At 42.0% G+C, this 17,918-nt stretch overlaps 1 protein-coding gene across 4 annotated transcripts in view; it reads left to right on the plus strand.

The window, feature by feature from the left end:
- Positions 1 to 17,918, plus strand: part of LRRIQ3 (leucine rich repeats and IQ motif containing 3) — a 69,604-nt gene that overhangs the window by 29,606 nt on the left and 22,080 nt on the right. For 3 of the 4 annotated variants that reach the window (XM_029618680.1, XM_029618682.1, XM_029618681.1), the window contains exon 5: positions 2,909 to 3,083. The exons of the other annotated variant lie outside the window; for it this stretch is intronic. In XM_029618680.1, the coding sequence (XP_029474540.1) occupies positions 2,909 to 3,083 (175 nt within the window). The remainder of the gene's footprint in view (positions 1 to 2,908; positions 3,084 to 17,918) is intronic. 4 annotated transcript variants of the gene reach the window in all.

Raw genomic sequence — 17,918 nt, forward strand, 5'->3', positions numbered from 1 at the left:
CCGAAGGCACCAGAGGGCCAGGGCTCGGTTAGAGTTAGGGTGGTTCCGGGGGTCCCGTCGCCTCCGGATCTGCCACAGCTGCCGCCGGTCCCAATTCCAGATCCGGATGTTGACCCGCTGCTTCCTAACCGCTCCCCCCCTCCACCTCCTCGAGGGGGACGATCCTCGGGTGCTACGCTTATTTCAAAAGGAGGAACTAAAAAGGGTACTTGCCAGGTTCTTATGGCCTGGATTGGCCACTGTTGGAAACAGGATGCTGGGCTTGATGGACCCTTGGTCTGACCCAGTATGGCATGTTCTTATGTTCTTATATTATATCTTTTCAAGTTGGGGTTAGCAACATCATCAATTAGAGTTCACCTAAGTGCTATTGCTGCTTCCTACATGAAGGTAAAAGACTCTTCAGTGGCTTCTTACCCTTTGGTTTCGCGATTCATGAGAGGACTCTTTAACCATCATCCTCCAATCTGCAAGCCTCCAATGAAGCCACCTTTCGAACCTCTACATTCTGTACATATGAAATATCTAACTTGGAAAGTAAATTTTCTCATAGCATTCACCTCTGCTCAAAGAGTGAGTGAGCTACAAGTATTAGTTCACTTCTCTCCTTACTTGCAGCTTTATCACGACAAGGTAGTTCTCAAAACTCACCCTAAATTTCTACCCAAAGTGGTTTCAGCTTTTCACATTAATCAAGACATTTCAATACCCATCTTTTTTCCCAAACCACACAGGAACAGAAGAGAATCTCTGCTCCACACCTTAGACTGTAAAAGAGCTTTAGCTTCCTATAAACAAAGAACTCAGCCTCATCGGCAAGCCTCACAATTATTCGTCTCATTTAACCCTAACTCACTAGGGGCCAGATTTTCAAAGGGTTACGCGCGCCGAGCCTGTTTTGCATAGGCCCGGCGACGCGTGCAAGCCCCGTGATGCGCGTATGTCCCGGAGCTTTGTGAAAGGGGCAGGGCGGGACCGAGGCCTCCGGCACAGCAGCCGTGCCAGGGGATTTCGCGCCGGCACTTTGCCGGCGCCCAACCTACACCTGCCCAGAGGCAGGCGCAACTTATTAAACAAAGGTTAGGAGGGAGTTTAGATAGGGTTGGGGGGCGGGGAAGGGAGGGGAAGGTGGGGGGGGGGGGGGCAGAAGGAAAGTTCCCGCCGAGGCTGCTCCGATTTCAGAGCGGCCTTGTAGGGAACGGGGAAAGCCATCGGGGCTCCCCAAAGGCTCGGCCCGCGCAAGGTGCACTAGTGTGCACCCCTTTGCGCGTGCCAACCCCAGATTTTATAACATGCATGTGGCTGCGCGCGCATGTTATAAAATCAGGCGTACATTTGTGCATGTGCATAGGTTTTAAAATCCGGCCCTCGGTGTAGCAGTCAGCAAAAGGACAATATCCAACTGGCTTTCAAACTGTATTCAATTCTGTCACTCTTCAGCAAATGTACCCTTGTCCAGTTCAGACACTGCTCATCAGATGTGAGCCACAGCATCCTCCATGGCGCATCTACGAAATATTCCCGTAGAGGACATCTGCAAAGTAACTACGTGGTCATCAATTCACATCTTTACTGTTCATTACTGCCTCAACGAGCTTACAGCTTCACACAGCGGTTTGGGAAAAGCAGTGTTATCAAGGGAAATTAGGAGAAAAAAAAAAGAAAAATCAGTTCTGCAAAGCTATATGTATAAAGAATTTTGGGGTTGGTCAATCTACCTCTCACTAATTTTTTCCTTTGGGCTTGGGACTCCCAAATAGCATGGCTAATACAGCCTGCTTATTGACGGAAAAGAAGCAAGTTTGCTTACCGTAAACTGTGTTTTCCGTAGATAGGATGAATTAGCCATGTATACCCTCCCTTTTCTCTGGACATGTCTTTTATCCCAGCTATCATTCTACTGTTTTCTAGCTTTCTCACTAACTGAAGAGACTGGTCTCGCGCTTTGCACGGAAAGTGCCAGGCAGGCGCAGTAGTTCAAAACTTTAACTTGGAGAAGAGAATGTCCGCGAGAGCGTGCTGTCAGTGACGTTACCCAAATGGTATGGCTAATTCATCCTGCTAGCTATGGAAACACTGTTTATGGTAAGTAAACTTGCTTCTTTTCAAGGGAAATTCTTTCTGTGTGCACAATATGGATACAGAATATCTGGATGCTTTGCATGTGCATTGGAGTCGGTGCATTGTATCCACTGTAAAGTATGCATGGAGATCTCTGCAAATACTTTGCCACCGATGACTTGTTTTCTTCCTTCTTTTAAAGGGGCTAAAACTAAGTGCACTGTGATCCATAGGGAGGGGGAGGGGAAATAATCAGACTTCATATTTATGCTGATAAACTTGGTTTACCCACATAAAAAGTCTTATTGCCTCCTGAGAGAAATAAACTGAGTAATTCATGCTCAATTTTCAAAACAAGTATCTGTGCGCTAAGAGTTCTAGAATTGACTCTTCTGCCAGTTGGAAGATCAAGTGAGCATCAGGGCTATTTCCGTGTGATTAATATGTAATGTATGTATATCTGTATATAAATTACTATAGCTTCTGCTGACAGAAATTAACCACTACATCTTCAAAAACCCATTTTTTTTTAAAGTAGAAATAAAGGTCAATTTGGTTGATTTGGGCCATAAGTCATTTTTCATTTTCTTGATGAATGGAGCATAATTTTCAAAAGCTTGTTACCTCTTTATTGGACTTATATTTGTATCATCCACAACTTGTTTGATGCTTTTTTCTAGGTAACATGGCAACCATATTATTTTAATATGGAAATTATCCTGTGCTTAACTCTTTTCAAAAGAATTTCTCAGTTTTATGTCAATGGCAAAATTCTATTGAAATGGAATTTTTTTTGTTAGCTGTATACTTATATTCTTGTAACAAAATCTTTCTTTGTATTTCAAAGTAAAATTCCTTCACACAGAATGAAAAAACAAGAAATTTCCCTTAAGAATGACAGACAAGAAGTTTACTGTCCAAGCTTGACTTTACTTGATAAAAGGAAATTTATAAATTATATTATTGAAACCAAACAAACTGAAGACTATGGGAAGGATATGAAGCCCTCATTTATACAAGAAGTAAGTTAGGTACTAAAAAAGCTTCTGTTGGAATATTATATTGGAAATGTTTAGACTAATCATAGTTGTAAAATTATTCTTTAGAAATAATTTTAAAAAATGACTACACAAACTCTGTTCTATACTTCCAAGCTAAATGTAAACAAAATCAGAGCACCCACAGTTCATTTATGTTTGCACTTAAAGTTGAGTGCATTTTGTCCCACAAGGGGACTTTGACAGAGGGCCAGATTTATTCAGTGCCACTTTTGCGAAAAAATATGGACATAGCTGGCTAAGTGGTGGAATTTAATTGTTCAGCTGCGTTCAGCAGCTGCCCTGAGCCAGATAACTATTATCCGGCTAAATAGTTGGGTGGCACAAGGGTGTTCCAGGGTGTAACGTCTTATCCAGCTAACCTAGGCCTAGATTCATCATTTTGCTATAAATCTTGCGAGAATAGCGCCCTCGATTAATAATAAAAAACCGGGTGTAATTAGGGTAATTGTCCAGATACCGTATAGCTATTTTGGCTACGCAACACACGAGAGAGAGACTCTTAGTAAGGCACTCATTTAAGTAAACTATTTATACTACTGTAAGTGGGGCAACTAGTAATTCGGGGTGAGGTTTTGGTGGTGGTCTAGGTTTTTGGGGCCAGTTTTATATGCACAGTGAGACATATGAACAGCACAGTACACATCAGCAAAGATTTGACGTGATTTAGAGTTAGGAAAGGCACACAAAGATGAGATTTCTACAATGTTCTCTCGCCCTAGCTTGATAGTACCCTGGTAGAGATTGCATCTCAGAGGGGATCTGGATCTGTTCTTGGAAAGGTCCCACGCTATGCTGGGTCTCACCAAACTATTGTGCACCCATCATTTCATGGCATCTGGCTCCTTCCAAATGATAGTCAGGGTTGTTGGTGGAATGTCCTAAACCTCATTTTCCCGCTGTTTGGCCCGGTCACAACAGCTGTATGTGTATGCATTAATCGCTAAATAACATTCCCTTGTGAAAGGCAGAATTTGATGGAATTGAAGAGAGACTTTTATGCCATTGCTAACTTTCCAAATGTTCTGCAAGCTATTGACTCTACTCATGTAGCTATCATCCCATCCCGCAACAGTGAGGAGATCTAACACAACAGAAAGCTGTTCCACTCCATCAACGTGCAAGAGGTCTGTGGCGCTGGAATACGCATCCTCGATGTGGTTGCACAATTCCTTTATACTTGCACAATTCCTGCATACTTAGGCAATTGGCTTTGTTGGACAAGTTTGAGGACGGTCTCTATGGTAATGGTTGCTTCTTTCTATAAACAGATGCCACTGACACGGGGGGCTGTCGTGGATAAGAAACCTTTGGTTACATGAAAACTATATTGCCTTCAAGCCAGGCCCTGTCTTTCACTCTTCATGCTGGAGAGGCTGGCTAATGTTGAGTACCCAAACAATACACTTGCCACAAAGCTCTGTGTGTCACCAGGTACTATACACTTTCTAATGGTGTCCTTTAAGCAAGTGGCTTTTCTAAGTTTCCCATTTGGAGCCGCTGAAATGTCACTTATTTACCAAAACCTTTTGGTTTTCACAGTGCATGACCTCCCAGGTCATGTGTGCCCTGTTCATGATCAGTCAGCCAGGATGTCAGCCACTGTTTGTCTTCACCATCACATGGTTAAACAGAAGCTGAGGCCTGTGCATTTGGTCCCTATCATAGTCACTGGGTCAGGTCAGACAAAAATGTCTCTCTGGAGGACGTAATGCAGAACAGCCAGGGAGATGTACAATCATTCCACGAGGTTGGGATTTTTCTACACTGACGTGTGGTAGCTGTGATCTCCTACTTCAGTGTTAGCTGAGTGCTAGAAATAGATAGTGCTAGCTTGGTTGTGAGTAACATGGACACATAGTGTAGGAACAACCCCAGAAGCAGTTTTCCATTCATGAAGATCTGACACAGCATAAGCAAGTGCTAGAACGTTCATATAGTGTCACAGTAAATGGGCGGCATGGTCTTTTGAGTTTGGAAAGAGGCTTGGCTACAACATAACTTCTACTGTGGGTTGGCAGCGATATCACATTGTCATGGTGATGTGAGTGATGCAGCCATTCTCTCTTTGCTGCAAGAGATTTAGGATATGGTTGCAGGACCTGGCTTCTCACACCTGTTGTTATTCCCAACACGCCGGTGGAGCTGAGGTACTGCAAGGGTTTATGTTCTACCTGGTGTGTTGTATAATGCACCTTTAGAGTTCTCAAAAGTAGATGGCCAAAAGGGGGATGGGGGGGGGGAGCATTAATGTATGCCCCACCCAGAGTTGCTGAGATAGTGCTGCACTGCTATGTACTCCATAATCTCATTCTAAGGGATAGTATCCCGGTAGACATCATTCCCAATCTACCACAGGATCCCCTGTGTCCCCTCACAGAAGCCAGGGAGACCACACAGACTAGCAGCCAGCATCTGCAAAGTGTCATACAATGCTAGTTTGCCTGTTAGTCCTCAGCTACTCCTTCCCCTTCCATGGAAGCAAGCCCAGCAGAGTGTTTCTAGCTGGTCTCCTCTCTGTCTTTTTCTTACAGGTCCTCTGTCTATGTCAGTGTGTAACATAAACCAGTTAGGCCTAGTTAGTTCTACATCTTGACAATGGAGCAATAGCCTGTAGTAGATAAAGTTGACACAAAATAAAGATTACATCAAAGACAATTGGCTGGTCTAATGTCTTCTGCGTGATTGTCAGTCTTAAAGAGCCTTGTCTCCCAATAGCGTTCGTGTAGGACTGCCAACACAGTGTACATAGTTTATCATAGCTTGCGTCTTCTTCCTTGGTGGAGCTAAGTCTTGGACCCTGTCCTAGCCCTCGAATGTAGGCAATATTGTGGTCAAGGTATGATGGAACTCCAGCAGGGCCTAGGACATGGAGCTCAACTACTCTAGAAATCACAAGTTGCTCAGCTGCTTAAAGGCAAAGGCAGAAGCTACAAGCTGACAGTTAAAAGTATCAATCACAGAGTCGACATGTTACAGCCAAATTCCCTAGCTGACATCAGTGTGTGTGCATCTGAAGATATGTACTTATACATCAGATGCATTATGTCATATGGACCTGCAGAGACACACAGATGACATCAAGCCTCAGCTGTTTCAGAGACAGTGCTGACTTTAGAGTGCTCACATAGCAGGCCCTCACTTATAGCCTGTAGGAAAGCGCATGTCAAAGACTGAGGCTATCCAAAACTTCTCACAGGTCATTGTAAGCTAGCATACCTCATTGGGGTTGCAAGCAACCATAAGAACATAAGAAATTGCATGCTGGGTCAGACCAAGGGTCCATCAAGCCCAGCATCCTGTTTCCAACAGAGGCCAAACCAGGCCACAAGAACCTGGCAATTACCCAAACACTAAGAAGATCCCATGCTACTGATGCAATTAATAGCAGTGGCTATTCCCAAACTAAACTTGATTAATAGCCATTAATGGACTTCTCCTTCAAGAACTTATCCAAACCTTTTCTGAACCCAGCTACACTAACTGCACTAACCACCTCTGGCAACAAATTCCAGAACTTTATTGTGCGTTGAGTGAAAAAGAATTTTCTACGATTCCCAATCTGCAACACCTGCATAAGCAAACTGTCAACTCTCATGTATAGAAGTTGAGGGCCTTGGCCCTTGGGATGTCATAGGCTAGCTGCTCGGGGAGGCTAGATAAGGATGCTGGTCTGACTGAAGGTAGTATTGGGAATAGGATGGTGTCATGCCTTCACTTGTAGTAGAAAGTCACCTCTGCAATGTATTGGTCAGAGTATATTCTGTTATGACACTAATAGCACCCACACTTCTTCTAACCAAAGGTTCACCTCACTGAACCCAAAGGGATTACAGCATCAAGTTCCAAACCCTGGCCACAGAACTAAACTGGCAGGGTATAGCTTACACACTATGGGGCGGATTTTCAGAGCCCTGCTCGCCTAAATCCGGGCGGATTTAGGCGAGCAGGGCCCTGCGCGCCGGTGCGCCTATGTTCAATAGGCCTACCGGTGTGCGCAGACCCCGGGACTCGCGTAAGTCCCGGGATTTTCCGAGGGGGGCGTGTTGGGGGCGTGTCGAGGGGGCGGGCCCGATCCGCGCGGCGTTTTCGGGGCGGGCCGTAGCATTTCGGGGGCGGGCCCGGGGGCGTGGTTACGGCCCGGGGCGGTCCAGGGGCGTGGCCGCCCCCTCCGGACCCGCCCCCTCCGGACCCGCCCCCTCCAGACCCGCCCCCTCCAGACCCGCCCCCAGGTCGCGTCCCGGCGCGCGGGGATTTACGTCTCCCTCCGGGAGGTGTAAATCCCCCGACAAAGGTAAGGGGGGCGTGTAGACAGGGCCGGGCGGGTGGGTTAGGGAGGGGAAGGTGAGGGGAGAGCAAAAGAAAGTTCCCTCCGAGGCCGCTCCGATTTCGGAGCGGCCTCGGAGGGAACGGAGGTAGGCTGCGCGGCTCGGCGCGCACCGGCTATACGGAATCGATAGCCTTGCGCGCGCCGATCCCGGATTTTAGCGGCTACGCGCGTATCTACTAAAATCCAGCGTACTTTTGTTTGCGCCTGATGCGCCAACAAAAGTACACCAAATTGCGCTATTTGAAAATCTACCCCTATATTCCCAAAATTAAGGATGAGCTTGCGACATGGGAATTTCCCATCTGTCTTGAAGGGCTCATGAATCTCACGGGGGAAAATTGATAGACGCCTCCAGGAATGAGCCCAAGAAACACGCTCAGCCTAAAAGGGTCTCTCCAGGATATCATCTCCTTCTACACTTGACCTGAGGGGCTTACCTGAAGAGCCTATGCAATTGAATCATTCCCATCTCATGAATGAAGAGAGAACTCAATGCCATCAATTAGGCCTCTGCATTTATTTTGGAGCTCCTGGCCTCCTGTTGGCTCAGTGCCTGGAGAGAGGGGAAGCGTACTACGCCCTGAGGTACTTAGATAAATAACCATAGACTTGATGTCCGCAACCCCCACACTCTACTATCAGTTTTAATTGAGCAAGCCTCCTCATGCTTCTCCACTCAGGTCCTGGTAGCCTCTGGTTCTGGAGGAACTTTTGTAGTATAGGAGCTTGTCAAACAGTTCCAGATTCCTACAGTGCACGTGGCTTCTCCTTTGACCCTGTCATATGTCCATGGGTACCCCCTTCCGGGGCAGGTAACCCATTCCACTGTGCCCCTCACACTTCGTATTGTTATTGAATTGTCAATAGGTTTTACCCGCATTCAATACACTTAACATGGGTAAATGAGCTTTTGAAAATTGCTACCATAGTTTGTCTTTTTATTTGATTTATATTCTGATTTTCAGGCTCTTTGAAGCAGATTGCATTCAGGCATGTTACATTTACATTTTCCTTTGAAAATTACTCTGTATCTGTGTACTAACCTATGAGTAAAATTTATCCAGTTAGGAGGGGCAGGAAATTTAAAAATCAGGATGTGTCCAGGTAACTCAAAAGTTATTTGGACAAACCCCTTTGAATATGCTCCTCATACTCTTGAATTTTAATTTAGCATCTACTGGGAGCCAATATAAGCTTTGTAGGACAGGGGAAAGATGGTACTTTTTGTTTAGTCCAGTCAGTAGTCTACCTACAATATTTTGCAGTAACTAAAATCTATAAAGGGCATTGTTTGGTAGACCATAATATAGGGAGTTACAATAATACAAGGAATTTGTTACTAGATCCTTTTGATCTAAATAAGATCTACACTGGCAAATTAGTCATAAATAGAATAATTTTTGACCACAGCAGACACTTGTGTGGACATAGACAAATGGGAGTCAAATGTGACTCTCAGACTTATTACCTCTCCTGGTTCCAAGACAAACAGTAAATGGCAGGGTAGCTAGTCAGAGGATTATCCAATCTATCAATCCATTACAACTCAGAATTACTGAAAATTAATTTGTTTATTTTGGAACAGCCAACTTGAAACTGCTTTTAAATAGGTATTCAGTTTAGTAATCTATTCTTCCTGCTCAGTCATCCCCATAAATGCTATTAACTAGATAACATCTGCAAAAATATGGCAGTTAAAGCCAAAGACCTGTGTAATTCCTGCCAAAGGAGTGAGATAAATATTAATAAGGACCAGGGACAATACAGAATCCTGTATTACTTCACAATGTAACATAGGAATACAAATGTCTGCCCTCCCAATGAACAATTTGTGCTCTGTTTGACAGATTGGAGATCAATAAAGGCCTGTCCATCCTATCCCCCATCTTCTAAACATGATAACAGAAAGTTGTGTTCAAGGGTATTAAAAGCTGCTGATGATTTAAGTTGGACTAAGAGTGCATCTTTGCCCCATCTGCATACATTCTCTCTTCATTATTTAAAGCAGTAGCATCTCCATGGATGTCCTTCACTAAAACCTGACTCTGTAGGGTGGAGAATATTATTTTGGCACTCAAAGGTTAGGAATATACTACTCTTTCTATAATCTGATAAGAATAGTAAGTTGGACACAGGCCAATAGTTCTCAATCCCTTTCTTTAAAAGTGGTCTTACTGCGCTGCCTTCAGTAGAATGAGTAGATCTCCTTGGACCATGGAGCAATTGATAATATGGGCCAAAAAAATGGAAAGCTCTTGTTGTAAAGCCTTCATCCAATTAGATGGTGCTGGATCCAGATGACATGTAGTTATATTTATGTCTGACAAATTTTCTATACCTCAAGGAATGCAACAGCTGTAAATGCCTGAAACACATTACACATCTTGGGGGCAGCAGAAGCATTAGAATAATATACTGATCACCAAAAGAAGGCCCTAGACTAGAAACAAGGGATGGAGGAATTCCCAAATTAGTCTGAATTGCCTTAATTTTACTTTCAAAAAGAAGAGCAAAATCCTCTCAAGTCAATTTCAAATGAAGTAGACTCCTGTATTAACCTGTGTCAATGTCAATTATCTGACCACGTGGGACATTTTTTTTGGATGGTTGTCTGCTTAGGCCAATTAAGTTTTAATATACTCTCATGTGGCTTCCGTAGTCTTATCCTTGTAGTCCTTCATACATTCATAGCACTTAATCCTATTCTCAGCTACAGAATTCTTATGCCACTGACATTCTGACTGCTGTGTTTGCTCTTTAACAACTGTAGCCCATTATGAAACCATATGGCATTCTTTGCCAAGTTAATCTTAAAAGATTTCAAAGAAGGTAGTTAGTCCATTAAATTGTGTAGCATCTCATTCCAATTACCTACTGGAGACTCAAGAACTAGACTTTCTAATCTGGGATTCAGGTCAACCAATCTAGACTGAAGGTCCTCAGCAACATCATTTTAAACATTCTTAGATGCCACACTAACCTTGGCATTAAGACTTGTTTCCTAAGTGGAGTCTAAATTAAAATGCAAAGCATAATGATCTGGTCAGGATACTGGATAAATAAATAATGAATCAGCATTAAGCCCTATTTTGAAGACAGGCTGGCAGATATGCCATGCAGCAGAGAGAATTTCTTTGTAGATAAAGTTAAGGAAGCTGTGGATCTAATAAATGACCACTGTTCAGTGCTTCAGAAATGCTCCATTGTCACGTCTGATCCATCCTCCACTACAAGGAGGTACCAGAGTGGACAGTAGAGAAGACATTTTTTTTCCTTCTGAAAAGATGCTTTCCTCCATCCACCTGCCCCCAGCAGCAGCAGAGCCTGAGTTGTTTCCCTCTGAAAATTAACTCCATGGTTTGAGTGTATTAAAGTGCATACAGACCTTGCAACACCATGGACTATTTAGAATTGCCCCCATTATATCTTAGAAGATTAGTGGAAATGTAAATACTTTTGCATAGTGTTTACCAAAAATATCTTCGATTTCCTGACTCCCCTTCTCAGATTATGACATCTTTTTTTTATAGTTGAAATTATCCTATAAGAGTACCTTTTGCATAAGGAAACTGCTATCTCACTGGCAGATTACACTGTTCAGGTTTCTAATCCGAAGAAGAAAAGAACTTATCCGAAGAGTACCCTGGAAAAGATGAAATTTGTTGCTGTGCCTTAGAAAGACAGTGCAGATCTACAGTACCTGCTGCTTCATCAGTCTTTGTGTCCAACTAGTATTCACTACCCAGAAGGGAGCCTATATCCTATTTACTAGAATAAGAGTCTGATTAGCTCAGATGCCAAAGGAATATGTCTTACAGTAACAAACAATGAAGATGGATTTGTTTTGTCAAAATGCTATTAATTATTATAGGACTAGAGGCTGGAGATTGAACAGTTGGGAACAGTCCAGATAAAGCAAATCGATGCATTATAGTGAAATATATTGAAGCAATTTAATCCATTATGGTGAAAAGCATTGAAAATAAACACAGAAGACAGAAAGAACAGTTGTACGCTAAATAGAATCAGTAATTGTTTGCTATGGACTTTATGAAAAATGCTTAATAATTGTATTTCTCTTTCTGTAGAAGGAAGCCAATTTTTAAAATATTCTACCCTGGCAACTAATTGGTTTTCTGGGTAAAATCTAGGACTGAAAATTGCCTCTGTGGGTAAAAGTTAACAGCATGAGTAGTTTTACCCACATCTCAAAAGGACAGCGCTGTCAGCGGGGGGGGGGGGGGGGGGGGGGGGGGGGGGGGGGGGGAGGTTTGAGCTATCAGGAGCAGGAGGAGGGGAGCTCAATGCTATTGGGGGTGGGGGTTTTGTTCTGTCAGGGTGCCAGAGGGTGGAGGCACAGGGGTTTGATCTGTTGGGGGACCGGGCCTTCTACCGCAATCCGGACCTGGTGCTTCTGCCAGCGCTTCTGCTGTTGCTAGGGGTGGGGAGACATAGAAGGGAAAGGGTTGGGGAGTGTTGGGGGGGGGGGGGAGATCTGGAGATGGCGAAATTGCTTAACAAAATGAAAGAGGAAGTAGGAGCAGGGAGTGGGAGAGAGGTTACTCCTGGCCCTAATATATATTTTTTTTATGAGTGAAATGGACCTTTTTGGGGAGGTGGTGGAAAGTTCTGTCTCGTAGGGCCTTTGCAATTCAAGTGGGGAGGGAGGTGGGGGGACAGGCTGTGATGTGTGGTGTTTTTATTTTTTTATATAGGAACGTAACTGAACCAGCTATATTCTCTTGCATGTAGCCAGTTAGGCTGGGCAACTTTAGGCCTGCTAATTTAGCTGGATATATGCAGTATTCCGCTAAATTTTACACCATAACGATTTCCGAACTGTCCTCCAATCTACACTATTTTCAAAAATCGACTACTGCAATACCCTACTTCTAGGATTACCTGCGTCCACCACCAAACCACTGCAAATGCTGCAAAATGCAGCTAGAATTCTTACCAACTCCCGCAGATTAGACCACATCACTCCTATCCTTAGAGACCTCCACTGGCTTCCTATCCCAGCTAGAATCCTTCATAAAAGCCTAACTATTATCCACAAAACCCTACACAATAATGAGATTCACTGGCTTAATGACTCTCTCCAGTTTCATATCCCCAACAGACCTATTAGATCCGCCTACCTGGGGACTCTAACTACCCCCTCATACAAATCCACCCAGCTCACATCCACCCGAGAACGTGCTCTCTCCATCGCAGGTCCTACGTTATGGAACTCGATGCCCCCAGACCTACGCTTGGAGCACTGCACAAACACTTTTAAAAAAAAAGTTAAAAACTTGGTTGTTCAAACAAGTATTCACTTAATCCCAACCTCGTCTCTGTCCTCACCCCCGGTATCATAACTCTAACAATGTAACCCTATTGCTACCTAACTTCCCTATAGCCAACTCTGGTAAACCTCAACTATTTTTCATTGTAACTACAATTTGCTGCATTAACTAGTGCTTATTAACTGTCATACAGTTATGTAAATATAATATGTTATATAGTTGCTATCTTAACAAAGTTGTTTATTTTTGCTGTCTCCTTCCTTGCTATTACGCTCACTTGGTCTCCTTACCATTCCTCTTTCTCACCCCGTTCCTTACGATTCCCTGTTAATTGTAACTTTATCCTTCCTTTTCACCCTTCTAGTTTTTTGCTCCCCAGTTGTATGTGAACCGATGTGATATTCATTTGAATGTCGGTATATAAAAGTTATAAATAAATAAATAAATAAGCCGGATAACTCAACCCCTCCCTGGAATGCCCCTAAAATGCCCCTTTTTTATACAGCTAAATTATAGCCAGATAAGTAGTTATCTGGCTATAATTTAGCCAAATAAATGGCTGAATATGCCACATTTGCTGTTTAGACGGATAACTTGTGAGTTATCTGTCTAAATGGCTTTTGAAAATGGCCCTGAAAAGTTTCTTGTTTGAAGATACCTTTGGAGTGAGACCTCCCTTTATCTCAAGATGTGGGTTTGTGAGCGGCATCTTTCAGTGGTTGAAGATTTTGGATTTAATGGCGTGCTGTCAGAGGAGTCACAGAGGAAACACATCTTGGTTTTTAGTTCTCTGTCCAGCTTAAGTAATGTACCAGGTCTACTACACCATCTGCTCAACTACAGTTTTATTTTGAACCTACAGAAGCTGGTACATAGCTCCCAAACAGGCATCAAACTCTGTCATTTTATGGTAATCTCAGACCAGTTTGTTGCAGTATTTTTAGGCAAATTGGGAGTTCACATATTTCCCTATTTGGACAATTGGCTGATCACAAGCACATTTCAAAAAGGGGTGCTAAGCACCAGCTAGGTAGTGGAGTTGTTAGGATTTATCTTAAATTACCCAAATTTAATCTGAAACCTTCATCACAATTAGAATTCTTCAGGGCTCTGCTAGATATAATTCAGGGAAAAACCTTTCTCATCTTCAACAGAATCACTGATTTGGTGTCCATTGTGTGAGAGCTAATACAGAGACAGACAGCTAGTATAGAATCCTTTGCATGACAGCATTCCTGTTACAGGCACCCGTGCAGTTCTGTTTCAGCAATTGGGTATGCCTATTCTTGATTTTGCTCTTTTCAAGATAGGTCATGTTGTATCAAGACATAATTCCCTAATGATTCAAATTAATAGTTGGGAAGTGCCTTAGAGAGCAATGGGGTCGACTTGAGCCCAGTCATTAGGTTCTATGGGGCTGTGTGAAGTTGGGGCGACTGCTATCTGGCTGGGTTATTTTGCTTATATGGGGTATTTTTGAGGGTGCTTCATGGTGCTGGGTGGTTTATACAAATTATTAATTATACTATTATTGTTATTGATTTTTTAAAAATGTTTTAACTGCATCAATTCAGTAGTGAGATTAGGTAGTAGAATCTAATTGTTAGTTTATTATGAATTGTACTTAATATTTTGCTTTGAATTTTAGTATTTAATGGGGGCAATATTCAGCTGCTGAACAGCTTTTCTAGTTACCTGGATAACTATATCCAGCTGTCTAGCAGGATATATTCAGCAGTTTGTTGTGCCGCTGAATATACTCAACTATCTTAAAGTTAGCTGGTTATATATAAGCTATCCCTGTGGCCCGACCAGAGTTAACCACATAAGTTATCCAGTTAACCATGTAAATTACTAGCAGATCTAGGAATCAACTTCTTCCCATATGCTGATGACATACAGTCCTACATTCCTATCACCAAATCAATTGAAAATACAACAGTGAAACTCTCAACATACATGAAGGCAATACAGAAAAAGCTATCTCAGCTAAAATTAACACTAAACAAAAATAAAACTGAAATTGTATGGCTAAAGAGAAACCAATCTGCAATTAAACCGCCATCCCTAGACCTAGGTAATTTTCACATCACACCCTCTGAGCAAGTACAGGATCTAGGTATACAGATTGACGAGAACATCACAAAGAAAAAGTACATAAATTAATTAAAACAGGATACTCCAAGCTGAGAATTTTACATCGGTTAAAGCCTCTACTAACATTCCAGGACTTCCGAACTGTTTTACAAACTCTAATATTCTCAGACTTAGATTACTGGATCTCACTATTACTAGGCCTTCCCCCAGGACAATTAAAATCATTACAGCTACTACAAAATGCCACTGCAAGGCTACTGTTAGGGAAAGGGAAATTTGACCACATTACCCATTCGCTGATTGATCTACACTGCCTGCCAGTACAATCAAGGATACATTATAAAGTACTAGCACTTACCTTCAACACAATCAATGACAGTAACTCCTGTTTATTAGGCATGACTCTCCAACCATACATACCAAAATGAACACAAAACAAAGGACTATTAACAGTACCTACAACACGGAACACTCATCTAACATATATAAGAGATCGAATGTTCTCTATTGCGGGCCCCAAATTATGGAACTTTCTACCTGAGTCAAAATGTCTGATTGCAGAAAGAAAGAGCCTCAAATGTGAACTAAAAACATGGCTCTTAAAAAAAAAAAAAAAAAAAGCAAATCCAAAAAGCCTATGATCTAACATAAAATAACAACATGTAGAAAATTACATTGATATAGGTTGATGAACAAACAATAAGAGACTTATAGAATATTAAGACAACCCATTGACTACCTCATGAAGGTTACTTAAAAGGAACTAATTGATGAAGAATTACTATTTAACAATCTAGCTAACATGTTTTGATGTTGTGTTGACCTATAATGTGAATGTTGCTGTTGTAAACCGTTGTGATCATCTTTTGGAATGATGGTATATAAAATGCCTAAATAAATAAATTAATAAACTTATCTGGCTAATTCTGCTCATCCCCGGAATGCCTCCTTCCCCCAAATTATCCGACTAAATTCTAGCCAGATGAGCACTCAATATATCTGGCTAAGCTATTTAGATGGATAACTATTACTTTATCATCTAAATGGAGTTTGAATATGGACTTCAACATTTTTATTATGAATCTTATTGTTTTATTTTATGAATTGTTTGTGATATTGTATTTTACTACATTTTTTTATATGTTTGTATGCTGCATTGGGCATTCCCATTGGGTTCAATATGGCAAGATAGAAATCCAAATAGAAAAACAGAAATATCAACTTGGGACATAGTGATGATTTGGACCATATGGTACATAAACATAAGAAATTCCACACTGGGTCAGAGCAAGGGTCCATCAAGCCCAGTATCCTATTTCCAACAGTGGCCAATCCAAGTCACAAGTATTTGGCAAGTACCCAAATATTAGACAGATCACAAGCTACTAGCGTTCGAGTCCTGCTGTCGCTCCTTGTGACCTTGCCTCAGGTACAAACTTCGATTGTAAATCCTCAGTACCTAAATGTAATCCACTTTGAAATGCTGAAAAAAGTGAAAAAAGCAGAATATAAAACTAAATAAATAAACCCCAAACTTTTTTAAATCCAGTTACACTAACTGCTGAAACCACATCCTCTGGCAATGAATTCCAGAACTTAACTATACGCTGAGTGAAACAGAATTGATTTGATTTGTTTTAAATGAGCTACTTGCTAACTTCATGGGGTGCCCCCTGGTCCTTCTATTATCTGAGAGAGTGACTAACTGATTTTCATCTCCAAACTGAGCAACCCTAACTTCTTTAGCCTTTCCTCATAGGGTAGGCGTTCCATGCCCCATATCATTTTGGTCACACTTCTCTGCACTTTCTCCAGTGCAGCTATATCCTTTTTGAGATATGGTGACCAGAATTGCACACAGTATTCAAAATGTGGTCTCACCATGGAGTGACACAGAGGCATTATGACATCCTCCATTTTATTTTCCATTCCTTTCCTAATAATTCCTAACATTCTGTTTGCTTTTTTTGATCGCCACAGCACACTGGGCTGACAATTTCAATGAATTATCCACTATGACGCCTATATCTCTTTCCTGGGTGGTAACTCCTAAGATAGAACCTAACTTTATGTAACTACAGCAAGGGTTATTTTTACCTATATGCATCACTTTGCACTTATCCACATTAAATTTCATGTGCCATTTGGAAGCCCAATCTTCCAGTCTCAAGGTCCTCCTGCAATTTATCACAATCCGCTTGAGATTTAACGACTTTGCATAATTTTGTGTCATCCACAAATTTGATCATCTCACTCATTGTACCCCTTTCCAGATCATTTATAAATATATTAAAAAGCACCAGTCCAAGTACAGATCCCTGAGGTACTCCACTGTTTACCTTTTTCCATCGTGAAAACTGACCATTTAATCCTACTCTCTGTTTCCTGTCTTTTAACCAACTTGCAATCCACAAAAGGACATCTCCTATCCCATGACTTTTAGTTTTCTTAGAAGCCTCTCATGTGGGACTTTGTCGAATGCCTTCTGGAAATCCAACTACACCACATCTACTGGTTTATCTTTGTCTACATGTTTATTCACCCCTTAAAAAAATATAGGAGATTTGTGAGGCAAGACTTCCCTTGGGTAAATCTATGTTGACTGTGTCCCATCAAACCATGTCTATCTAAATGTTTTGTGATTTTATTCTTTATAACGTTTCCATGATTTTTTCCAGCACTGAAGTCAGGCTCACCAGTCTATAGTTTCCCGGATCACCCCTGGATCCCTTTTTAAATATAGGGGTTACATTGGCCATCTTCCAGTCTTCAGGTACATCGGATGATTTTAATGATAGGTTGCAAATTTTTTACTAATAGTTCTGAAATTTAATTTTTTAGTTCTTTCAGAACCCTGGGGTGTATACCATCTGGTCCAGGTTATTTACTACTCTTCAGTTTGTCAGTCAGGCCTACCACATCTTCCAGGTTCACCGTGATTTGGTTCAGTTGATCTGAATCATCACCCATGAAAACCTTCTCCGGAACGGGTATTTCTCCAACATCCTCTTCAGTAAACACTGAAGCAAAGAAATTATTTACTCTTTCTGTGATGGCCTTCTCTTCTTAAGTGCCCCTTTA

The sequence above is a fragment of the Rhinatrema bivittatum genome, chromosome 10, assembly GCF_901001135.1.
Source record: "Rhinatrema bivittatum chromosome 10, aRhiBiv1.1, whole genome shotgun sequence".
NCBI lineage: Eukaryota > Metazoa > Chordata > Amphibia > Gymnophiona > Rhinatrematidae > Rhinatrema > Rhinatrema bivittatum.